The sequence below is a fragment of the Vombatus ursinus genome, unplaced genomic scaffold (genome assembly GCF_900497805.2).
Source record: "Vombatus ursinus unplaced genomic scaffold, bare-nosed wombat genome assembly UNPS02014807.1, whole genome shotgun sequence".
NCBI classification, from domain to species: Eukaryota; Metazoa; Chordata; class Mammalia; order Diprotodontia; family Vombatidae; genus Vombatus; species Vombatus ursinus.
This window is the reverse complement of record NW_020954585.1, coordinates 1,062,627-1,089,164: the sequence shown is the minus strand read 5'-3', so window position 1 is coordinate 1,089,164 and position 26,538 is coordinate 1,062,627. Positions and strand designations below refer to the sequence as shown.

The 26,538-nt window shown below is 42.6% G+C and overlaps 1 protein-coding gene across 2 annotated transcripts in view; it reads right to left on the bottom strand.

Annotated features, from left to right (window-relative positions):
* Positions 1–26,538, bottom strand: part of LOC114052302 (arf-GAP with dual PH domain-containing protein 1) — a 162,424-nt gene that overhangs the window by 20,376 nt on the left and 115,510 nt on the right. For both annotated transcript variants that reach the window (XM_027874850.1, XM_027874851.1), the window contains exons 5-7: positions 13,952–14,064; positions 7,594–7,740; positions 888–971 (exon numbers count right to left, since the gene is read on the bottom strand). In XM_027874850.1, the coding sequence (XP_027730651.1) occupies positions 888–971; positions 7,594–7,740; positions 13,952–14,064 (344 nt within the window). The remainder of the gene's footprint in view (positions 1–887; positions 972–7,593; positions 7,741–13,951; positions 14,065–26,538) is intronic.

Here is a 26,538-nt window from a genome sequence, read left to right as displayed (position 1 = left end):
TTGGCAGTATGCAGTAAAAGTTACAAAAATAACCTATTACAAAATAATTCCACTGTTGGGTATATGCTCTGAAAAGTTTTGTTTTTTTTTTTGAAAAAGGAACTATCTGTTCAAAGATTTTCATAGCACCCTTATGTATGATTGAAAGAAACTGTAAAAAAAAAAACTAGTGCCCAATTACAGGGGAATGGTTAAATAAATCATGGTACTTGAACATAATGGAATATTATAATGCAATTAATTAAGATGAGGGAATACAAAGGAATCTGGAAAGACCTTTACAAAACGATGCAACGTGAAGAAAGCAGAACTGGAAGAATATGAACAGACAGAATTCTGACAGGGATGTAGAAGAAGGAAGTGAAAGTGTGATAGAATTAATTTAAGAGTAAATAGTCATTAAGCAAGTTTAATTGTTTGAAATGATGTTCTATATTAAGTTTTTGATGAAACTTCTAAAAAAAGATTATTCCCATTGATACATTTTGACAAGATGGAACCAATTCTTGGGTCAAGGAAGGATATTTCTTAATTCATCCACTCTAGCAGTGTCTGAGCTAGCTAGCTACTAAGCAATGACACAATTTTCCTAAGGTTTACATGCCTTTTGGCAGTTGGGGTTGGGGTGGGGGAGGAAAAAAGGTGATTAAAAAAGGGGGTAGTGCTAATGGGAGAACTGGGGCAGCTAGGTGGCGAAGTAGATAGATGGTGGAGACTGGAATCAGGAAGACTCCTGAGTTCAAATCTGACCTCAGATACTTTGCTAGTTATGTGTGACCCTGGGCAAGTCACTTAACCCTGTTTGCCTCATTTGGAGAACGTAGGACCACATCACCGGCTGGAGACACTAAGGTATTGCTACTTCAGTAAAATATGAATCAACTCACATCATTATCGCTGGCCCCAGGAAATGCCACTTGTAAGTAATGAAATCGGGCTGCCCGGATGGCATTGAACCAATCCACAATTTCCTGAGGAGAAGAAAAGAAATCAGGGTAATGAAACAAACATTGTCAGGAGACTGTTCTTGAGAAACTAGATTTGCTATTTCCATCCAGGGACTAGTCAGAACTGTGGACAGAGGAGAAGAAGGCATCGGTCCTAAATGAGAATATGCTTACTGGGAACTAAAAAGCGAAATCCTCCAAACTGGGAAGGTAACTCTACTTCCAGAACCTGAATGCTGGCTTCACTTCCCTTCCTCAAAAGACATTTTCCAGGAGGCTTTGTCTTTAAAGAGGAGCTTATTGCAATCCTTTGGGGTAATTTTCCTGTAAAGGAGTCTGATGAACTGAAGTCTCTGAAATCATCCCATATTATCCTGAACATTTGTGGAGCATGTCACATTGGCAAAATGCTATTTCCAAGTGACTCCTATCAAGGACATTTCCATAACACTTTCCCTCCTTCCCTACCTCCACCCAGGTATTCTTTTCAGGTATTCTTTTTCTTTTCAGGTATTCTTTTCAGGTCCACCATCTTCCACGAATAATTCTGGGACCAACTCCAGACCATCAGAGCCTCTCAGATCATTTGTTGTTATCTAGTCGTTTCTAGTCATGTCCAACTCTTCATGACCCCATTTTGGGGTTTTCTTGGCAGAGATACTGGAGTGGTTTGCCATTTCCCTTTCCAGCTCATTTTTTTTTTTTAGGCAATTGGAGTTAAGTGACTTGCCCAGGGTCACACAGCTATAAGTGTCAAGTGTTTGGTCTGAGGCTGGATTTGAACTCAGATCCTCCTGACTTCAGGTGCTCTATCCACTGCACCACCCAGTTGCCCCTCTCTAGCTCATTTTACAGATGAGGAAACTGAGGCAAACAGGGTAAAATGAATTGCCCAGGGTCACACAGCTAGTAAATATCTGAGGCTAGGTATCTGAACTCAGAAAGATGAGTCTTCCTGATTTCGAGCTCAGTGCTCTATTCACTAGGCCACCTACCTGCTCATATCACACAATGCTTTATTTGATGGATGATAGCCTCAGTCATTTTCTAGTTGTTTACAGTAACACAGGCAGCTAGGTGGCTGTGTTGGACTTGGAGCCAGAAGACCTGAATTCAAACTCTATCTTAGACACTTGCTAGCTATGTGACCCTGGGAAAGTCACTTAATCCTGTGTGCCTCATCTGTAAAATGAGCTGGAGAAGGAAATGGCAAACCACTCCAGTATCTTTGCCAAGAAAACCCCAAGTGGGCTCTTGAAGAGTCAGACTTGATTGAAAATGACCGAACAATATTCAGAGCTTTATGTTTTACAAAGCACTTTAAGAATATTATCTCATTCGATCTCCACAACAACCATGGGAAGTAGGTGCTATTATTATTATTCCCATTTTCACAAATGAGGAAACTAAGGCCAGAGGTTAAACGACTTGTCCAGGATCACACAGCCAGTGAGTGTCTCAGGAAGGATTTGAACTCAGGTTTTCCTGACTCTAGTCCAGTGCTCTGTCCACTGTGCCATCTAGCTGCCTCAACCATAGCATTATATTTTTCTTTCTTCTTTTTTTTTTTTTTTGCGAGGCAATCGGGGTTAAGCACCATCTCTACAACTTATGGTCTCAGAGACTTGCCTAGAACACTGAAAGTTGAAATGACTTGCCCAGGGTCACACACCTAGTGAGTATCATGTGTCTGAGGCTGGATTTGAATACAATAGCATTACAGCACCATCCACAGAACATTTCTCTAAAAACTGTTTGAGTCAAAGACCATTTTTGGTTCTGTGTGGTTCTTTTTGTTTTTAGAAGGAGCCCTGAATCTGGAATCAGGGGACCTGGGTTCAAATCTTATTCTCTTTTTTAAAATTAAATTTTCTTTTTTATTATGAATGTAATCATCAACAAATATTTCAATGTGCAAATAAGAACATGAAAGAGGCTTGAATAGGGAACTGTAGACTCTTGCTACACACAGCTTGCTTTTTAAGAAGTATATATACATATATGGGGCATCTAGATGTCGTGATAGCGTATAGCGTACCAGGCTTGCAGTTAGAAACTCATCTTCCTGAGTTCAAATCTGAACTCAGACACTTTCTAGCTGTATGACCCTGGGCAAGTCCTTTAGCCCTGCTCGCCTCAGTTTCCTCATCTGTAAAATGAGCTGGAGAAGGAAATGGCAAACCACTACAGGATCTTTGCCAAGAAAACACCAAATGGGGTCATGAAGAAGTCGGACACAACTGAAAAACAACTGAACAACATCTACAAGGTAGTAACAAAACTGTCTAGCTTTACTTCTTACATCCTGGGGAGTGTCATGGAAAGTAGGCTAGTTTCAAATGAACCTATCTCTGTTACTTACTAACCTTGTGACTTAGGGCAGGTCAAGTGGACTCAGTTTCCTCATTTGTAAAAGGAGGACAATAAGACCTGTAATGCTTATCTCTCAGTTCTTGCAAAGATCAAATGAGATGATGTATTTGTGAAGCTGAGAAACCTCTGTGTAAAAATTTCAGAGTGAACTGAGGGTTGGACATAGTATATCAGAGGCAACTGTAGGGTAGAAGAAATGGCACTGGGTTTGGAGTCAGCACACCTGGGATTGAATGCCTAGTGATTCACTAGCTGTGTGAAGTTGGGTAAATCACTCAACTATTCTGTGTCTAAATATCCTTAGCTATAAGATGGGGACAATGCTATTTGATACCTTTATTATCAAATGAGACAATATTTGAAAAGCACTGCTTTAGCACAATGTTTGGCAAACAGTAGGCACTTCATAAATGCTTCCCCTCCCCCACCCTTTACCTCACAGAGATGTCACAAAGATGAAATGACATAATGAAAACAATGTGATTTGTAAATATGGAAGTTTGAAATAAATGTCATTGATTCTTAGGATTATTATTATTACATAAAGAGCTAGAACAGGAATCTAGTCAATCTCATGGATATCACGTTATATGGAAATATGGAGAAAGATTTCCAATGAGGCACCATGGCTACAGCATCTCACGAGGGTTTCCATGGGAAATTTGGAAAGCAACCATATTAACTCATGCATAAGTCCCTCCCCCCACCCTAGTATTATTTCTGAAGACTGGAAATCACAACCTGGCAAAATGTTCACACCTGGATGTTCTGGCAGACTGTGTGTGGTTATTCAGCAAAAGCCACTCTTAGAAGAAGCATACTGGTAATGCCCATGGGAGAAATGGCCCTTAACATTTGAGGGCAAGCTGAGCTGAGCAGGGGTCAGGAGCCAATGAGGCCGAGGGTGGCCTATTGTCGAGGGGAGCCAAGGGACACAAGGAGCACATTTAGAAAGAGGGCTGAGGAGAGGTTGCTGGCTTACCCTGTTCTCAGGAGCACCCCCAAAATACAACCATCCTTTGTAACCTGCTCTGGTGGGCTCTATGCCAACGAGCTGAGCCCCAGCTGCTCTGCAGTGCTGCTAATTATTTAAGATAAATGGCTCCTCCTTTTAAAGCCCCTTCAGACTTCTCCTTCCTCCCTTCTTCTCTTTCCTTCCTTCCCTTCCTCCTTCTTTCTTTCTTCCTTCCTCTTCTCTCTTTCTCTCTCTAAATTAGTCTATTTTTACGATGATCTTTATTTTAATTGTTTATGCAATCTCTGGGTTGCCTAGGTGGGGGGGGAGGGGAGGGAGTTTATTTATAAAATCCATTTTGTAGCAGCTGAGAGTTTCCACCTACGCTACAGGGTTACTTCCAGCCATGCAGGAGAGGCTGTAACTGGCACACAGAATTAGGAATTTGTGGGGGTTTGGAGGGAAGCCGGATGGTGTGCAGTGGAGCTCAGCATCAGAATGAGGAGATAATTAATAATTAATTAGATAACATTTATCTAGTACTTAAAGATTTTCCAAGTGCTTCACATATATTATCTCATTAGAGAAGGAGATGTAGATTCTTATCCTGGCTGGCTCTGCAATTAACCAACTGTGTGGTCTCAAGTATGCCACATGCCTTCTGGCCTCAGTTTCCACATTTGTAAAAGGAGGGGTTTGGAGGTCCCTCGCAGGACTCTTACAGGTTTAGTTCAACACTTCCCATCCCCATCCAGCCACCTCATTCAAGAACTCTCTCTATAGCAGGTACAGGTTCTTAACCCTGGGGGCCAATGTGTCCTTAAATAGATTTTAAGGGGACAGCTCTCCACACGGGTGACACTTTCCTACTGGACCCAAAAAGAAATCCCAAAGAGGGAACCCACCTTGGATGATGACTGTCCCTTCAGCCAGTAGGCACAGTGGATAGAGCACTGGAATTGGAATTAGGAACTCCTGAATTCAAATCCTGACTCAGACTAGCTGTATAATCCTCCCTCAGAATCAGTTTCCCTATCTGGGAAAATGGGGATATTAATAGCTCCTACTATTGTGAGGATCAATGAGACGGCATCTATTAAGTGCTTTGCAAACCATAAAATGTCATATAAATGCTCGCTATTATTACAATCAGATGTTAGGTTATACTACACCTCTTCCACAAAGCCCTCTTTGACTAACTTCACCTGGCTCCAGCCTGGCCAACACTTCACTGCTTCAATACCACCTCTCAGGCTCCACAGCATATTTACTTCACTCTTAAGAGAAAAAGTGCCTGCTCCTCTTCTTTGCAGAGGTGGGAGACTGGGTGTGGAACATTGCATACAATGTCAAACTCTGTTGCGTTGGCTAGGTTTTCTTTTTTTTTTTTTTTGGTGAGGCAATGGGGTGAAGTGACTTGCCCAGGGTCATACAGCTAGTATGTGTCTGAGGTTGGATTTGAACTCAAGTCTTCCTGAATCCAGGGCTGGTGCTCTATCTAATGCGCCATCTGGCTGCCCCTTAACATTGTTTGTTTTGTTTTGTTTTTTAGTCTTGTTTTGTTTTGCTAGGCAATGGGGTTAAATGACTTGCCCAGGCTCACACAGCTAGTAAGTGTCAAGTGTGTGAGGCCGGATTTGAACTCAGGTCCTCCTGACTCCACGACCAGGGCTCTATCCACTACACCACCTAGCTGCCCCTAGTTTTGCTAAACTGTTTCCTTACTCCCCGCTTCCCACTCATCCTTTATTTAGTCTCTGTTGTAAGGGTTAGTTTGCCCAGGGGGTAGGGAAGGGATTTTTTTAGAAATGAAGGTGATGTAGAAAGGGGCTGTTGTTCAGTTGTTCAGTCATGCCCATGGTTTTCTTGGCAAAGATACTGGAATGGTTTGCCATTTCCTTCTCCAGTAGATTAAGGCTAACAAGAGGTTAAGTGACTTGCCCAGGGTCACATAGCTAGTAAGTGTCTGAAGCAGATTTGAACTCAGGTCTTCCTAACTGCAGACCCAGTGCTCTATCCACTGAGCCATCTAGCTGCTCTGAAGAAGAAAAAGAAGATATCGATAAATATAAAATATTTACTTAATTCACTCTTGCTTACACAAGTTATGTCCTTGCAGTTATTTTCATATTTTTCCATGTGACTGCAATGTCTAGCTCATTATGGTACAAATCATTCAAGGGCCAGGTCCTATGCTGTCTATTCCTTTTGTAATGCAATGTCAAAAAATGTTAGGCTAGGAAGAGACCTTCCAAAAAACTAGTGCAACCTCCTCATTTTAGAGATGAGGAAACCGAGGCCCAGAAAGGTAAAGACTTGACTAGGGTCATACAGTAAGTCAGGGTTAAAGTCATGTTTATAATACAGTAGTCAGCTTGAGTTTCTTTCCACTTTACTAGGCCTTTTCTGTACTTTTATTCTTGTTCTGAGCTTTGCTTCCCTCCCTCTACCTCAGAGTACACAGCGATGGGAGCTCTACATTAATACCAACAGAGAGGAACTCTTTTAATTTCAGTGAGGTCACTAAATGGTGCAGTGGATAGGCAACAGACCTGAGTCAGGAAGACTTGAGTTCAAATCTAACCTTAGATACTTAGCTATATGACCCTGGGCAATTATTTTCACCTCTCTCAGTCTCAGTTTCCTTATCTGAAAAAAAGGGATAATAATAGCACCTACTCAGGGTTGTGAGGATCAAATAAAATGATATTTGTAAAGTGCTGTGTAAACATAAGGTGCTAGATATATGCTAGTTATTATTATTATTAATCTCTTTGGTTATTTTCCATATTATTGCCTTTAAAGATCTTACCCCATCATATTTTTTTCTAATGAACTTTACTTCTTAGGAAGTGTTAATTCCTGAGAGAAGTTGTGTAGATAGAAGGCGTACCCATGGTTACCCTGTGTCACAAATACCCCCTGCCCTCCCCATGATTGTTCCTCTTTCCATCATCCAAGTCATCTTATCTCTGAGTCCATTTCCCTCCCACCTGGCCCAGGAGGCCCAGCTGCCCCTAAGAGTTCACCTTTGCCATCTCCTGGGTTACATTGTTCACGTAGGTTCAAGCCAGAGAGGAACTCTTTGGAATGAGGCAATTTGTCTAACCCTTGATGGTTGGGAAACCCAAAAGAGAAGTTACAACAGGACTTGCTTCCCCTTCCTTCAATGAATGTTAAACCACAAGAGTGAGATGGGGTTTTTTCCCCAAGTGAAAATCAAGTCACTCAGATTCAGGGAGCAGCCCTCATTCATGTCTGCATCTACTAGGCTCAAACAGGATCCTACCAAATCGCTGGTTTCCTCACCACCCTTACCTTGCCATCTTCATGATACACAAAGATATTCCTGGTGCTGTTATCCTTCAGGTACGTGATCTGGAGGCCATGAGGATTCCCAATTTTGGCTGGCTGGAAGGTGGCATTTAAATGTTCAATCTTCATAATTGCTTTGGGCTCCTTTGCCTAGAAAACAACATCAGATCTAGTTGGTAGCCAGGAAAACACCTCAGAGGATTATCCTGAGGGATACAGTGCTTTCTGAAAAGGGTTCCTTGGTCAGAGTGTGATGCTCACTGCCAATGGCCTCCTTCTCGGCTGCTTCAACGTACTCATTTCACCCCTTACCCAATCCTAGCAATGTTGTCTCCAACTGAATTGTCATCTTCATGCAAAAGCCTCCTTCAAGCCCAAGAAGAAAAGTAAGTTGTCAAATCACTTAGGGCAAAGTCCCTTAGTCCTTAAGAGAGTTTGATGAGACTCTGTCTCATGATCTGCCTCGGCTGGTCTCCAGATGCCACATGGCAAGGGACTCTTAGGAAAGGATGACTTGGGGGGTTGGGGTTGAGAAGATCCTTTTGCTTAAATAGGTCAGAGAAGGGTCTCCTGTACAGGATGGCCCCTCTAGGCAGCTGAGGACTCATTGGTGATACCATTCCCTGCTCCCCGCCTCACCCCTAGCTTCCTACCTCAGCCAGAGACTCTAAAGAACATTGGATCGAAAATCCCCAATAAATTTTCTAAGAGGTATCTGAAGTCACCTAGTCTATAAAGAAGGAGCCCTAGGTCACCTAGGGCAAAACAAAACCCTCCTTTGTGGGTGAATCCTTTGGCCCTGGAGGAGGATAAGAGCAATGGTCAGACAAGAGAATACACCTGCTATGTGCTCCATACTGAGCCAAAGGGCTCTCACGCCTCCCTGCCTGGTGCCTGGTGCTGCTCAGCCCGGAGTCTGTTCTCCTGCCCAGCGCTGCGTTAAGCTGCCAAGTCTCTGGGCTCGATATATCCCTAGGTGGCAGCCTGTCAAAATGTGGTGTGTCTGGCTGTCACTGGAACCTTTGTAGCCGGTTCAGCTTGGTCCATGGGGTGGCAAACTCTTCTCATGTCTACCCAGGGACATGTCACTTAGCTCCTGTCAGTCCATGGGTCAGCGAAGCACATTTTCCACTTGAGTGTTTTTTTTTTTATTATTCTGCCTGTTTCCAGAATAATCCATCAGGCTGGCCATGAGGTTAAACTGATTTGCTTGTACCAATGGCTGAAAATGCCAGACGGGCTCTCAATCTGGTGGCTTTCTGTTGTATAAATGCAACCTCAGTGTGGGTAGAAGAAGACCACAAGTCACCTGGCTCTTTCCTTTTTCTCCCATCTGACTTCTAGTGGGCTCTACCTCTCCTGAAGACCCACCATCCTCCCTGGCCTCCATTCATCTTCTCAACCTCCTGAGGGTGAAGGCTTTCTATTTCTTGCAGAGTCAAGGTTGATGACTTTACAGCAAGTGGTAAATGTAGAATTTATGCAAATACCATTATGATTTATTTTCCTCTACCAGGATTTGGTATAGAATCTATAGAAAAAGCTCACATTTACCATTCTCTTGGCAAAAGGTATGGGATGGGGGCAGGTAGGTGCCGCAGTGGATAGAACACCGGTCCTGATGACTCAGGAGAACCTCAGTTCAAACCCGGCCTCAGACACATAATACTTGCTAGCTGTGTGACCCTGGGCAAGTCACTTAACCCCACTGCCTAGCCAAAAAAAAAAAAAAAAAGAGAGATATGGGACGGGATACAGAATGAGGCATTCATTGCCAGACACGGGCAATGTGTTGGTCTTTTATTTAATATTTTTCTGTGTCAAGTTATAGGGAAGTAGAGGGAAAAAAACCTTCAGTGTAAATGTTTAAGAGAATATAAGGAATATGAGGAGGGAAATCAAGAAAATAAGGAAACCCATAAGTGGAAGAGATAAGAATTTTCTGTGCTAGATGGTCACTAAAGTTCCTGCCAACTCTCAGATTTTGTAAATATGAAGTTATTTGGGAATGTAAAAGGTGAATTTGAGGGCAAGAAAAGGATATGTATGTTATTTATGATGTGATGGTTGGGGTAAGAAATGTCAAACATATTTTTAATAAAGAAAACCTTTAGGTTATGTTTATATCTGGTTGAATGTAATTACATTTTAGGCTTCAGCAAAAGTAAAAAGATGCTGCATGAAAAAGAAAAAAACCTCTCATGTTTATGACTACAGGGTTGACAAAGGCACCACTGTCCTCGATAAAATCCTGTGACATATGCAGGTCATGTGAATCTCACTACCCGTCTTTTAAAGATGAGGGGACCAAGGCTCAAAGCAGTCTGGTGGGTGGCCCATGGTCAGACCCCCAGGAAGCAGAAGGGCCAAGACTTGACTCCATGAACTGATTCCAAGTCCAGCCAAGGAGAAATCGAACAGCCCCATCTCTTAAGGCATCATGCGAACTTGCCGTAATACACAGACCTACTGCTGCCTCTCCTTCTTCTGCCACTCTCAGCATCTGCTCTTTCCCCAGATTTCTGCTGTTCATTAATGTGACAGCTGCTGAGGTGGGGGAGGGCTGGCGCTCAGAGATGAATGCACCCAAGATAAAAGTTGATCTTAATGTAGGGAAAGATTAAAAAAAAAAAAACTTTAAAAAGACCATTCGGTAGGAGGCAACCAGGATTAGCAGTGGCTAGACCTCTGAACCTGGAGTCAGGAAGACCTGAGTTCAAATACAGCCTCAGTGAACTTACTAGCTGTGCAACTCTGGCAAGTCACTTAACTGGCAAGTCTGCCTCAGTTTCCTCCTCTGTAAAATGGACTTAATAACAGCATCTACCTCCCAGGGTTATTGTGAAGATCAAATGAGATGATATTTGAAAGCACTTTGCAAACATTATAAAACAAACAAACAAAATAAGACCACTCAGTGGTTAGTGCCTCTCCTCCAAAATGACCTTACACTTATTTTGTACGTACTTACAGTATATGTGTTGTCTCCCCTGACAGAATGTAGGCTCCCTGAGGTCAGAGATGGATTAATTTTTGTTTTTACACCGCCAGCAAACAGCAGGTGCTCAATAAATGCTTGTTGCTTGAGGTACAGTGTTCCCTGAAACCAATGACTACTCCTAGGCCCTTTACAGGCAATTGTTGTTGTGTCTGACTCTTCATGACCCAGTGGACCATACTGTTCATGCGGTTTTCTTGGCAAAGATACTGGAGTTGTTTGCCATTTCTTTCTCCAGTGGATTAATCCAATGGATTAAGAGGTTAAATGATTTACCCAGGGTCACACAGCTAGCATCTGAGGCCAGATTTGAACTCAAGTCTTCCTGACTCTAGGGGCAATCTAGGTGGTTCAGTGGATAGAGTGCTGGGCCTGGAGTCAGGAAGACTCATCTTCCAGAGTTTAAATCCAGTCTCAGACACTTATTAGCTGTGTGACCCTGGGCAAGTCACTTAACCCTGTTTGCCTCAGTTTCCTCAACTGTAAAATGAATTGGAGAAGGAAATGGCAAACCACTCTAAGCATCTCTGCCAAGAAAACCCCAAATAGGGTCACAAAGAGTTAGACACACTTGAAAAATCACTGAACAACTTTCTGACTCCAGGCCCAGCCATCTGTTCACTGAGCCACCTAGCTCCTTCTTTATAGACTAGGTGACTTCAAATACTTCATGGGAAGTTTACTGGGGATTTTCCATCTGCTGCTCTTTAGAGTCTCTGGCTGAGGTAGGAAGCTAGGGGCAAGGGGAGGGGGAGCAGGGAATGGTATCACCAATGAGTCCTCAGCTGCCTAGAGGGGCCATCCTGTACAGGGGACCCTTCTCTGACCTATTTAAGCAAAAGGATCTTCTCAACCCCAACCCCCCAAGTCATCTTTTCCTAAGAGTCCCTTGCCATGTGGCATCTGGAGACCGGCCGAGGCAGATCATGAGACAGAGTCTCATCAAATGCTTGGTTTGGCAGATTCCTCTGAGCCCTTCTCGTTAGGAGCATTCTGTGTTCTAGCAGAGAACTCTTGTGGATTTAGCTTGGGCTAGATGGTCACTGAGGCCCCTTCCAACTTGAAAGTTCTATGATTCTCCTCCTCTAGATGAGTGGCAGGTGGGGCTGGTTGAGTAATATAGATTGCCCCCAACTCTCTTTTTTTGCCCCCAATCTTATCTAAACAAACTGAGAGTTGCCAGAGTAGAATACACTGGACTTGGAGTCAGGAAGAACTGAGTTCGAATCTCACCTTCTGTACTAACTAGCTGTTATTTTACTTCTCCATGCCTCAGTTTCCTTGTCTATAAAATAAAAGGGTTGACTGTAAGGCTAACCTTTGATGGCTTTTCAGCTCTCAATCCTTGATCCTAGAAAACTAGTAAATATTTGTATAGTGCTTTATAAATATTATCTCATTTAATCCTCAAAACAATTGTGGAATGTAGGTGCTATTATTACTCCCAGTTTATATTTGGGATAACTGGGGCAGACAGAGGTTAAATGATTCACCCAGGGTCACACAGCTAGTGCTTGAGGCAGGATTTGAACTCAGGTCTTCCTGACTCCAGAGCTAGTGCTCTATTCACTTAGACAGATTCTGTGACCTTCTGACCAGAGGAGATAGGGCAGAACTCACCCCTCCCCCTATAAAGGAGAGTCTGAAAAAGAAAGGTATGCAGATTACCAAATGGTATGAATTATGAGTAATGGGTTTAACTAGGAAAGAGACAACTTTAGTCTTCAGGTTAAGGAAAGGTTTCCTTAACAATGAGAACTACCCCAGGGTGGGATGGACTGCCTTCAGAGGTGGTGAGCTCCCCTTCATTGGAGGTTTTCAAGCACCGGCTAGAGGGCAGCTTGTCAGATGTGTTGGAGAATGGATTCAGCCTACTGGATGAAGTGCCTGGAGCATAGTGACAAATATAAGTGGGCCTGGGAACAGCGAGGTTGGGGAGGGTGTCTTTGAGTCTTCTAGCTCAACCTCCATGGTTTATAGATGAGGCAAATGAAGCTGAGAGATTTAAAGGAGAGAAACAAAGTCAAGATTTGGGCCTACACCAATGCCAAAGCCAGAGCTTCTTCCTCTGTCCCAAACTGCCTCTTGTCCACAGTCACCATCATCAGATATCTCACGTGTGCCCACAGGGGCCACTGAGAGGAGGGAGAATTCCAACTGTGAGACACATGTGAGTGAGTGAGCCTGGGAGCCAGTGTGTGGCATACCTGAGTATCGAATACTCATAGGCTCACAGAGTTAGCCTCTTCCAAGGAGAAGGGGGCTTAAAGGTCATTGTATCCAACACCTTCATTTTACAGATGAGGAAACTGAGGTCCAGAGAAGTTATGTTACTTGCCCAGGTTAGCCTGCTGTTTGTTTTCCAAGTTTCCACCTTGAAGAAATTCTATTTATTTATTTATTTTTAAATTTATTATTATTATTATTATTATTATTATTTTAGGCAAATTGGGGTTAAGTGACTTGCCCAGGGTCACACAGCTAGTAAGTATCAAGTGTTTGGTCTGAGGCTGGATTTGAACTTGGGTCCTCCTGACTTCATGGCCGGTGCTCTATCCACTGCACTACCTAGCTGCCCCCTGGAAGGAATTTTAGACAGAAGGATAGCCACTATTCAATGCAGAACAGTGGAAAGAACACTGGATTTGAAGTCAGAGGATCTGGGTTCAAACCCTAACCCTGCCACTTAGTGCCTGTGTGACCTTGGGCAAGTCAGGTCAGGGCCTCAGTTCCTTTATCTGTAAAAAAAAAAAAAGAGAGAGAGAGGGGTTGGGCACAATGACCTCTAAGGTCCCTTCAAAGTCCAAATCTATGATCCTATGATCTGTGAATCCAAGAACTTGGACTTCTGAGAACTGGGATATTCTTTAAATCGTCACCCTCACCACCCCCAGCAGCAAGTAGAAAAGCTTCAGCATTCTGTCTTGTTCTTCTGGACAGAGGCTTTGGCTGAGGGCAAGAGGGGAGGCCTTCAGTTTTAAATTGTTCCTGCTGAAGTGTCTGAGAGGAACTTGGGGCCGAGGAGACCAAGATAATCCCTGACTTTGCAAAAGGAGGAATAGGGACAGCTAGGTGGCGCAGTGGATAGAGTACCAGCTTTGGAGTCAGGAGGACCTGAGTTCAAATCCGACCTTAGACATATAACACTTACTAGCTGTGTGACCCTGGGCAAGTCACTTAACCCCATTGCCCAGCAAAAAACAAAAAACAAAACAAAACAAAAAAAAAAAGAAAAAGGAGGAATGCTTTGTCACAGGCATAAAAGGGACATGCTTTACCACTTCCCAGAATGAATGGTCCACACTACAAAGTATGTTTGCCCAACCCCAAGCCCCCAGACTCCCGTACCCATCCTGGGCTTACGTCATTTTTGTTGAAATATTTCAGCGCCCCTTCTCGTTCGGTCAATACAAACTTTCTGCTTAAGAACTGCCCGTTGTCCCGACCTCGCTTCCAAAGAAATCCTTCTCGGTATCCTATAGGAGGAAGGAGGGAAAACACAGATGGACACACACAATTGGTTACAATTAACCAGTCCTCACCGGAAATCCAACCCACTTAAGACCCCAGATGGCCCAAAAGGTCAGTGGTGGGGGGTGGAGACACTGCTAATTGCAGCCAACACTTTTATAGTGCTTTATACTATTATTGCTGAGTGGTTTTTCAGTTGTGTCCAACTCTTCATGGCCCTATTTGGGATTTTCTTTGCAAAAATACTGGAGTGGTTTGCCATTTCCTTCTTCAGCTCATTTTACAGATGAGGAAACTGAGACAAACAGGGTTGAGTGACTTGCTCAGGGTCACACAGCTAGCAAGTGTCTAAAGCTAGATTTGAACTCAGGAAGATAAGTCTATGCACTCTATCCACTATACCTACCCATAGTGCTTTGTAGTTTACGAATAACTTAAGATACATAAATCTACTTTGAGCCTCCTAATATTCCTGTGAGGTATTATTAGCTCCATTTTGCAGAAAAGGAAACTGAGGCTCAAGGAGTACCATTTAGTGATTTTTTTTCCCATCCCTAAAAGTCACATTCATATGTGTGTGAACTAGAGTTCGAACTCAGGTTCTCAGATTCTAAATCTTCCTAAATCTAAGTCACTTCTCTTGAAATGAGAGGTAATTTTTTTTTAAGGCAATTGGGGTTAAGTGACTTGCCCAGGGTCACACAGCTAGTAAGTGTCAAGTGTTTGGTCTGAGGCCGAATTTGAACTCAGGTCCTCCTGACGTCAGGGCCAGTGCTCTATCCACTGCGCCACCTAGCTGCCCCTGAAAGGTAATTCTTAAATAATTAATTGTGCCATGTGAATGCAACTAAATTGGGCCTGGGAAATTTCCTATCCAGTATTGTCTTCTAAGAGCCTTAACTAGCTAATAATGCTGTAAACATAAGTGCTTCTCAGCTATCACTTAAGAGGAAAAATAACGATGCCATAATTATAGGAAATTCACCAGGCATTAGAAAAAAGGACAAAGTTACACACAAAATAATTACTTTGTTTTTACACTAAGATCAAAACTTTTAAAGAGATAGGTATGAGACAACACAATTTCGTGGCTCAGTTTGACCCAAGATGACATGTGGTCCTTCCTCTGCTTACCCATTCTCCCATTTTGTCTTCTTACCTAGTACTCAAAAGGTAACCACTGGGTAGGAGGTATTGGGGTGCGGCTGAAGTGAGGGCAGGTCAGAACAGGGCAGTGTATCCTCATCAGAGATACCAGGCATCTGGGTGGCCTGGCTGGGCAACTCCCCCAAGGACCAAACAACTGGTCAGAGTTTCTAGGGGGTCCTGGCCTCTGCTGCTCTTCTTTTCCTTTCCCTTTAAACTTGACAAGTATAGATTCCTCGCCTAAGCACCAAGGTAGAGAACTTTCCAAGTGGACCTTCTCTTCCAACATTTTTCTCTCCTACTAAACCACTGGGGGCTGGAGGCTCCCCAAGAATAACATCTGATTTCTAGCAACACATGACCACCACCCAAGTGGAACCAACCCCAGACAGCTAGATAGCCACCACAGGCTGGCTGACTTCTTTGGGGCACCTTTTTTGGGGGGGAGAGTAACGATAAGTCAGTACTAGCCAGGTGGCTCTAAGCTGGATGTGGAAATAGCTTCATTATCATTTACCTTTCTAATTCTGGTGCATGTTGTGTGTGGGCTAAAGAGTAGCGTGACACAACCCCAGGACAAAGACCCCTCAGCCCCATGAACCGCAATGATAATAGAACCAACCCTCAATGTTAACTGAGCCACAGTCACATGGCTCCTCCCAGAGCTGGGCTTCTTCATTTGGAGGCTGTAAACTTTTTTTTTTTAATATTGTGACAACTTTATTTTTATTTTTTTTAACAAGTATTTATTGATATTTTGTGTCTTACATCCTCATAGGGATCCCCAATATACCTCCTTTTCTCCCTTCCAGAGAGTCATCCCATATAACCAATAGCATTTTTTTGAGGGGAAAATTAATTAGCACAACTGATGGATACACTGAAAAAGTCCAAAAGCAGGTTCAATGTGTAACACCTGTGGACCTTCCACCTCCCTGAAGGGGTAGGTTGGGGGTGACTTCTCCTACCTCTTCATTAAGTCCTGCTTGAGCTTTACAAATTTTGTGACATCCCACTTCTGATTGTTTTGATGTGTGGCTGTTCTTTCCATTTCATTGTGGTAGTTACTGGGTATATCATTTTCTTACCTCTGCTGAATTCATATCAGTTCACGTGATAGCTTTACTCCAATATAATCGGTTTCCTCTGTAACCTGTACATTTTAGTTTATGTATTTTAAAATGTTCTTCTGAGGAATCTATAGACTCCTCAAAAACAGTTAAGAATCCCTGTCTTAGAGTAAGCTTCAACATCTCTCCTGCACTCATTCTACCTCACCATATGCTCTGCTTGCCACCTTGTGTAGGCTGGCTTGATTCAAGATATAGGCAATGTGGTTCAGTGCGAAGAGGTCTGGATTTGAAATCAAGGCTACCTGGGTTCAAATTCTGATGCTGTCACTCTCTTTGTGACCTTGGGAAAAATCAATACCTTCTCTGGGCCTCTGTTTCCTCATCTGTAAAAGTAGTGTCAAAGATGTAAAAGATGATGTCAAAGGCCCCTTCCAACTCTAAGCCCAAGATCCTTCTCCCTAGCTGGCGCTACCAAATATCCTAATAGGCACTATGGTGCAAACATCTTAATCTAGCTGTTTCTTGCAGTAAGAGGATCTGCTGTCTCAGTTCAATTCAGCGGTTTTCCTGCAAAAATCTCTAGGGGAACTTTCAGTGAGATGGGAAAGCCTCTACCTGTGCCCTCCTGTTTCCATACCCTGTTCTTTTTTTTTTTTTTGCTTTTTGGTGAGGCAATTGGGGTTAAGTGACTTGCCCAGAGTCACATAGCTAGTAAGTGTCAAGTGTCTGAGGTCACATTTGAACTCAGGCCCTTCTGACTCCAAGGCTAGAGCTCTATCCACTGCACCACCTACCTGCCCCCTGCCCCTAATCCATACCCTGTTCTTCCTACTTCACTAACAGTCACTAGTGACCTGTCCTGGCCCACCCCAAGACCCTCCTTAGAAAATGCAACTCCCCACTGAATCCACCAATGTCCCCAAACCCCATGGCAAGAACACTCCAACAGACAATTCTCCAGACGGTAGCTGAGCCAATTTAGCCCACATCAGCTACAGCCCCCTGGCAACAGAACTAGGGGATCTATTAGCATATTCACTAATGTGCTAATCTGAAGCCCAGACATTTATTACAACTGCTCCTAGGGAGAAATAGAGCTGGCTCATCTCATACTCTGATATACCCATCCTGAAGTGCAGGGGGGCAACTAAAGAGGAGCTGAGGATGCTGTAGGGAAGAGGGAAGGGATGGGGAGCAGCCCAAGAGATGAAAATTATGTGGAGTGCTAATGGGTTTTCCCCTCCCCCAAATTTCTATACCTATATACTTTTTTTCTTATTTAATATTTTATTTTTTCCACATTACATGTAAAAAGATTCAAGTTTTTTTTTTCAAATTTTGAGTTCCCAATCCTCTCCCTCCCTCTCCCCACTGAGAAGGCAAGCAATTTGACATAGGTTATACATGTGCAGTCATGAAAAACACATTTCCATGTAAGTCATTCTGTGAAAGAAAACACAGACAAAAAAACTCCAAGAAAAATAAAGAAAGTAAAGAAAAAGTATCTTTGATCTGCATTCAGGCTCCATCAGTTCTTTCTCTGGAGATGGACAGCACCTTTTATCATAAGTCCTACAGAATTGTCTTGGATCATTGTATTGCTGAGAATAGCTAAGTTACTCATAGTAGATCATCATACAATACTGCTGTTACTGTGTACAATTTTCTCCTGGTTCTGCTCATTTCACTTTGCACCAGTTCTTATAAGTCTTTCTATGTTTTTCTGAGAGCATCCTGCTCATCATTTCTTAAAGCAAAATAGTATTCCATCACAATCACATACAACAATTTGTTCAGTCATTCCCTAATTGATGAACATTCCTTCAATTTCCAATTCTTTGCCACACTGAAAGAGTTGCTAGAAATATCTTTGTACACATAGGTCCTTTTCCGTTTTGTTTTTTTTTAAATCTCTTTGGGTTACAGACATAGTAGAGTTATTGCTTGGTCAAAGGGTATGCATAGTTTTATAGCCCTTTGGGCATAGTTCCAAATTGCTCTCCAGAATGGTTGAATCAGTATACAACTTCACTAATAGTACATTAGTGTTTTAATACCTATGTCCTTTCAAGTACACCTTCCCTGCAGAGCATGCTCCATGACTTATCTGTTCCATAACTCTGGCACATGCAGGGCCCAAGCAAGTATTTTAGTCAGAGTGGGGGGAACTGGCAGACCCCAGAGAGTGACCAGGTGAAGAGGAGAAGAGAACAGGACAGGGGATAGGTGGGAACATCTGAATAGTGGGAAATTGAGAAAGCCTTTAATAATTGTCTAATGGGTGTTTCTGCAACAATTTTGTCATTAATCCCCTTCCCTAGTGTAGAGAGGTCACAACGAATACTCAAATCAATAATCACTGACTGGATACCTACTATATACTCAGCCCTGTCTGAATGCTGGGAGGATGCTTCAGGGAGCTTACAATCTCACTGAGAAAACTAGGCAGCTAGGTGGAGCAGACACAGCACAGGACTTGGAAGCCAGAAGAACTGAGTTCAAATTTTGCCTCAGACACTTAGTAGCTGTGTGATTCTGGAGAAGCCATTTAATCTCTGTCCACCTCAATTTCCTCACCTGGAAAATGGGGCTAATAATCAGATCAGAGCACTTACCTCCCAGGGTAGTTGTGAGGTTCAAATGAGATAATATTTGTAAAGAGCTTTGTAAGTTTTGCAAATCTGAAAATGTCCTATAAATTCTATTATTATTATTATTATTATTATTATAACAAGACATATGGTGAGGAGTGAGGAAATGTGAGCAATGAAGCTAATGCTTCATTGAGAGGTAAACAGGGTGACACAGATGGTGGGAAGCCAGGAGAAAAAGATGAACAAGGACTAGGGTAGTTAATTCTATCAACAGGCCTGTAACTATGTATTAGGTGATATGGATACAACAACAAATATGAAAGAGTCCTTGCCTTCAGGGAGCTTATATTCTACTGGGGGGAAATCACATGTACACTGACAATCATATAAAAATTATATGTAGATTAAATACAAAGTAATTTAATATGAGGAGAACACTAACAACATTCAATTTAATTTTATTTGGTGTTTATTAATCACTTGTGTGCACTTTAAGAGGCAACATGGAATAGTGGATAAAGAAATAGATAGACCTGGAGTTAGGAAAATCTTAGCTCAAATCAAGCCTCTGACTCTTACTATCTGTGAGACCAAGAGAAGTCACTTAACCCATCTGGGCCTCCTTTTCTTATCTGTAAAATAAGGCAGTGAGATTAAATGGTGTCTAAAGTCCTTTCCAGTTTTAATCTGTGATACTATCTTACTGTTGTTTAGTCATTTCAGTTATGTCCTAGTCTTCATGACCCCATTTGGAGTTTTCTTGGCAAAGATACAGGAGTGGTTTGCCATTTCCTTCTCCAGCTCATTTTACAGATGAGGAAACTGAGGCCAACAGGGTGAAGTGACTTGCCCCTAGTAAACTAAGGCTAGATTTGAACTCAGGAAGAGGAATCTTCCTGACTCCAGGCCTGGTGCTCTATCCACTGTGTTATATGGATGTCTCTCATGATACTATGACCTGGGTAGAAAGCCAACCTCTACCTCTGATACTCAATTAAATGATGCTGGGCAAGTCATTTAACCTATACATGCCTCAGGCAACTCCCTAGGATTTATCTATAGAGCCACAAGTAGGTTTCAATCAGCATTGGAAAAGGAAGTTCCCACACTGACATAAATAATTGATCTTTTGTCTATATTCACCTAAATGTAATGCATTAAGCCTAGCTTACAAAGATATAACTATGAAACAAACAACAGAGTCTCTACCTTCAAAAGGCAGAAGGATGAGACACATAACTATAACACAAGTTATAAATGTAAGTATATTGGAGAGGTCCACATAGAATGGTGTGAAAGATTTAAGAAGGAAATTATTAATAAATGGGAGGGGGGAGGTATTTGGGAAGGCTTCATGGAGGAGGTGGGACCTAAGCTGGGCTTTGGAGAAAGGGAAGAGTTTCAAAAGGTAGGAATGTAGGGGAAACCATTGCAGGAATGAGGGGAGAGGGTGGCTGCTTGTGGAGAGGGAGAGAGGAATGGTCAGAATGGAGAGTAGGTGAAAAGGGCTACTTACTATGGGATAAGCTTGCAAAGGTGTAAGTTATGCTGTGAAGGGCCTTAAATGACAGGAAAAAGTAGTTTGTATGCTATTTGGTAAACAATGGAGAGCCATTGAAGGTTTTTGAGCAGTGGAATACCATGGTCAGAGAATTATTCCAGAGAAGCCTTGTAGCCTAATAGATTTGCATTCAGGAAGCCTTGGGTTCCTGCCTCTGACACTTAGTAGCGGCTGTATGACCATAGGCAGGGTGGCTAGGTAGTGCAGTGGATAGAATGCCAGGCTAGGAGTCAGCAAGGCTCAACTTTCTGAGCTCAAATCTAGCCTTAAGACATTTACTAGCTGTGTGACCCTGGGCAAGTCACTTCACCCTGCGCCTCAGTTCCGTCATCTGTAAAATGAGTCGGAGAAGGAAATGGCAAACTACTCTAGTATCTTTGCCAAGAAAACCCCAAATGGGGTCACAAAGAGTTGGATGTAACTGAAATGATTCAACAACAATGACCACAAGCACATAATTTAGCCTTTGAATCTAAGTTTTTTCATCCATAAAAGGGAGACAATAATACCTGTAGTACCTACCTCACTGAGATATTGTGAAGATTAAATGAGAAAATGTATGCAAAGTGCCTTGCAGACTTTAAGGCATTTATGTAAATGTCAGCCATTAATGTGGTCAGAACCATGCAAAGGTCATGTAGACCAGTGGAAAGAAACTGGCTTGAGTGTTAAAGGACTTGAATTCAAATCCCACCTTTTGATGCTTATTTCCTGTGTGAGTTTTGGCAGACCTTAACTTAACACCTTAACACTTAACACCTTGGACTTCGGTTTTCTCATCTGTAAAATGAAGGGGTTAAGGCTAGATGGAGTTGGAGGTCCCTTCCAGTTCTAGATTTTTTTTAAATTAAGAAAAAGTTTGAACTCAGCCAACACTAAATAAAATAGCATTTCCATATACATAGTGGGAAAGAATAAGAAATGAAATTGGACATTTCTGTTATGGGAAGTTTGTTTTTGTCCAAGTCTAGATCTTAAGAGCAATGGGATGACATGATTGAGAATTATTATTCAAAAGAAGAAATGTGGTATGGTGGATAGGACACTGGATTTTGATTAGGAAGACCTGGTCTCAGATCCCACTTCAGTCACAGAAGTGACCCTGGGCTTTAGTTTCCACATCTGCAAAAATGAAAAAAAACAAAAACAAAACAAAAAACAAAAAAACAACTCATAACCTTTGAAGTCTCTCCTAAGTGGAAAGCTATGGTCCAATTATTCTACTTAACAATATCCAACCCAGGCAATGACCCCAGGAAAGGCTTATAGCTGCCAAGATTCCCCACCCTGTCAGACGATGACATTCATAGATGGGACTTCATCCCAGCTTAAAATCTCTTCGAGTTGTTTCTGCATTCTTTCGGTTCTTTTTCTGGGCAAGAGGAAGGATTTTCCAGACTTCCTGGGTCTTGTAGTACAGTAGACTTCAGTATAGTATTTTAAAGTGAAGAATTTTTTTCAGCTTATAACTAAGAAGTTAGGCCCATTCTTTGGATGCAAGCAAGGTAGGCTCTCAGGTGTCCTGATACCTGTACCTTGGTTATGAAATAGCAATTCTGAGGGACTCTGCCTGGGAAGTTCCAGAATTTAATGAATGTCAACTGTCTCCCATCACTTTGCCAAGAGACTCTTTGATGCCAGGCAAGTCAAACCACCACCAGCACTACCATCTCTACTCAGACCCTGATGAGGATAGCCCAGGACCTTGAACCCAAGACTTGCCTTGGGGATAGCAGTGTCCTCCTAACCATCAGACCTGCTTCCAGCCTAGTCCCTGAAGACATCATTGAGAGGAAAAATCATTATAGACCCCTGTGGTAGTGTGGTAAAGACTAAGGACCCCTTTTGGCAAGAATGTTTTTAAAATACATAAACGAAAATCCACAGGATTACAAAGGAAGCCAATTATATTGAAGTAAAGTTATCACATGAACTGATGCAGAATGAAGTAAGCAGAGCCAAGAAAACAATATACCCAATAACTACCTCAACAAAATGGAAACGATCAAAAGTGGGTTGTCACAAAATTTGTAAAGCTCAAGCAGGACTTAATGAAGAGGTAGGAGAAGTCACCCCCAACCTACCCCTTCAGAGAGGTGGGAGGTCCACAGGTGTTACACATTGCACCTGTTTTTGGACTTTTTCAATGTATCCATCAGTTGTGCTAATTAATTTTCCCCTGGAAAAAATACTATTGGTTATATAGGATGACACTCTGGGAAGGAAAAAAGGAGGGATATTGGGGGTCCCTACAATGATGTAAGAAACAGATATCAATAAAAACTTATAAAAAAGATAAAAGCTATTAGAATACTAAAAAAAAAAGTTTACAACCCCTAAGTTAAGAACCTGTTCTAGGAGGAGTCATGTGACGGTGGCTCACTTGACATTAAAGGTTGGTTCTTTTTTCTTTTCTGTTTTCATTGTGCCTCATGGGGCTGAGGGGCTGTGTTTGTCTTGGGGTTGTGGATTATGCTGCTCCTTAGCCCACACACAACATGCACCAGAATTAGAAGGGTAAATATAATGAAGCTATTTCCATTTCTAGCTTAGAGCCACCTGGCTAGTACTGCCTGAGCTTATCATCACTCCCCCCTCCCCAAAAAGGTGCCCCAAAGAAGTCAGCCAGCCTGTGGCAGCTGTCTAGCTATCTAGGGTTGGTTCCACTTGGGTGGTGGTCATGTGTTGCTAGAAATCAGATGTTATTCTTAGGGAGCCTCCAGCCTAGAATAGCTTGGTAGGAGAGAAAAGTGTTGGAAGAGAAGATCCACTTGGAAAGCTTTCCACCTTGGTGCTTGTAGGAGAATCTATACTTGTCAGGTTTAAAGAGAAAGGAAAGGAAGAGCAATAAAGGCCAGGACCCCCTAGAAACTCTGACCAGAGGTTTGGTCCTTGGAGGAGTTGCCCAGCCAGCCCAACCTGATGGAGAATGCCCCCACCTTACTCATCAACACTAATGACAATTGCTCACCAACTGTCATTTACTCGAAGATAGGGACAGGAGTGAGCTCTGGTAGTGGCAGCACCCCTGTACCATAGACCATGGGTCCTGCTTCCAGACCAGCCCTCAGATCCACCATCTGGGCAGGCAGCTCCTGTGGAGAAGGAGATAGTCATTTCTACCAACTGCCAACCAATGTTCACCACTGAGTAGACAAAGCAACCTAGCTGAAGCACCAGGGCACTCTGAGGGAGAAACAGAAGGCGGCATATACTGAGCAAGTCAAACCAGCACCACTGCATTGACCACCCCTTAGACCCTGATGTTAATGGCCCAGGACTCTTGAGCCTGAGAGCCTTGGGAATAGCAATGCTTCCGCTCCCTGTGCCCGTAGCCATCATTCTGGCAAGCAACCTATGTAGAAATGCAGCCTAGTGACTGCTCCTACAGGAGCTACAGCCATATCTTTTTGAAGACCCCCAAAAGACAGTTCTTGTCATCAAAGTCCTTAGCACTGTCAAATGATTCAACATTACAGGATTCTATCAATGGAAAGGACATTAAAGAAGGGGAATTACCATTTCCTTTGCTGATATACTCTATGGATCATGGGACATTTCCATATGACTTGAAGCTGAAACCTTATATGTAGGATATACCTTATATGTATCTACCTATATCTATGTTTGTCTGTCTGTCTATCTATCTATCTATCTTTCTATCTATTATCTCCTTCATTAGAATTGGGAGCTCCTTAAGGGGAGGGAATGTCTAACTTTTCTATTTATATTCCCAGAACTTCACACAGTGTTTTGCACAGATAGTTAAGTGCTTCATTTCATTCACTGGTTGAAGAATAGTATGAATCTGTCAGTCAAAAAACATTTATTAAGTGCTAGACACTGTGTTAGGTACTGGCAAATGTGTCAAAAGACAGTCCCTGCCCTCAAGGAGCTAAAAAGGGAGATGACAAGCAAAGAAGTATGTACAAAGAAGCTATGTACAGGATGAATAAGAATTAAGAGGGGTTGGGAAAGGCATTCTGTAAAAAATGGAATTTTGGTTGGGACTTAAAGGAAACCAGAGAAGCCAGTAGGTGGAGCTGAGGAGGAAGGATTTCTTGAGCTCGGGCGTTCCAGGCAGTTTGGTCTGGGTTGTTCACAGAAAGAAACAGATTCACCATAAAGGTTGCCAGATCTCCTGTGAAGGTCGGATATGAGTTCAAGAGACTTTTCACCAAGTGCTATAATCTACTGGATGGTATTAGTATTATTATTCCACTATTTCAATGGGGAAAGTCTCCATATGCCTGGGTAGACATCTCTTTAATTCAATGACAGGTTTGAGGCATGTCAATTACCCTCAACCTTGTTTAGCCGATCTGCTGAGACGGTTTACTCGGTGAGCGTGACCACTGCACATGCTACAGCTTCTTGGAGCACAGGTGAGAGTTGGGTAAATTAGGTGGACATCAAAGGTGGGCGAACAGCCTTCACACTGAAGGACCTAATCCTCCTGAACAATACATAACTCAGGCAGAATAGGTAGATGAGAGCAATTTGTTCCAATGACCATGAAGGCAGCTGAAGCAGGTACTGTGGAGTGCTTAGAGCTTGGTCAGACATCAAAGATGCCAATGTCATCCACTGCATCCTGGGCCATCGCCAGTCATCCTGACTTTTATCTGGACTTTGATGACTCAGGAAGAGAGATTGAAGTGGAAGACTTTGTGCAATGCTGCCTCGTGCAAATGCACAAGTCAAGACATCACCCCATGGTGTCATTGGTCCTCTTTGGAAATGAAGGACAATTATTATATGGCACTTATATTGTACCTTTATATTTGCAAAGCACTTCACATGTATTATTATCTCACCTGAACTCCACAACTCTGAGTGGTATTATAGATTTTATTATTCCCAGATGAGGAAACTGATGAGAAAACTGAGGTTTAAAAAGATGTGACTTACCCATGTTCTCATAGCTAAAAAGTATTGTGGGCAGGATTCAAACCCAGGTCTTCCTGACTTCATTCCAGCAGTCTCCATAATACCATGTGCCTCAATCAATTGATAAGTCTTCTTATTTTATTTGATCTCATTTGTTATCTCATTCATTCATTGGTTTATTTACTTATTTATCCATCCATCCATCCGTTCATCCATCCAGCTACCCATCCATCCATCTATCCATCCATCCATCCATCCATCCACCCATTTAGTTAGCTAGCTAGCTATTGGGACTTGATCTCTCTCTCTTTTCTAGGCTAGAAGTGAATGGGTACAGGGTCTACTCATAGGGCTCAGTCTCTGATTGGCATGAGAGCGTTGAACTATTTCATTTCTGACCTGAGCTGATTCCCTTCTTCTTTGGGCAATCTGGTAGGCCCTACCTTTAGTTCAAACATCCAATAGGCTTAGCCCACCAAAGCTCAGAACTCCTGAGCTCGAGATCCATCAGCTTCAGCCACCCTAGTAACTGGGCTCAGTCTGACAGGTCTTTATTAAGTACCCACTGTGTGCTCTGCCTTACACGGCAAGTTTGGGGGAAAAGAAGAAAATAAAAGAGAATTATGATAACTTGTCAGTGAGAGGTTACAGTTTGGATAGGGAGACAGGACCCACATGGGAAGTATTTAGAGAACAAAGCAAGACAACCATGAATCAAGCACTTGATTATATGGTACAGACGCTAAGAAAACCCAACTCCTCCCCCAATCCTGCAGCCCACATCCTAACAATCTATACAAGTTCTCCTCTTCCTCCCAGGATTAGGGTGTGATTCAAATGTAATTATGGACACGAAGGCACTGGGCAGTCCGGTGCTACACAAATCTGAAATCTGCATATGAAAGGATTATTAGTCATCATTAGTAACAAAAGTCAAAGGAGTCTGAGCTGGAGAATCCCAACAGAGATATGTCACTGCTGCTAATTCTGCATTTTTAACTCCAACATAAAGCAATCCACAAGCCCCATCAGACCCGCTGGAATGTGGGGCTGTCCATGAGACAGCTAACTTGATACAGATGTAAAATGATGGAACGACTTAAATAGTTATCCTCTGAGCCCCCTCTTCCCTTTGACTGTATATGGGTCAGTGACCACACTGACAACTGAGTCTATATCTTATTTTAAGATGCCCCTTCGACTTGACCCTCCAGA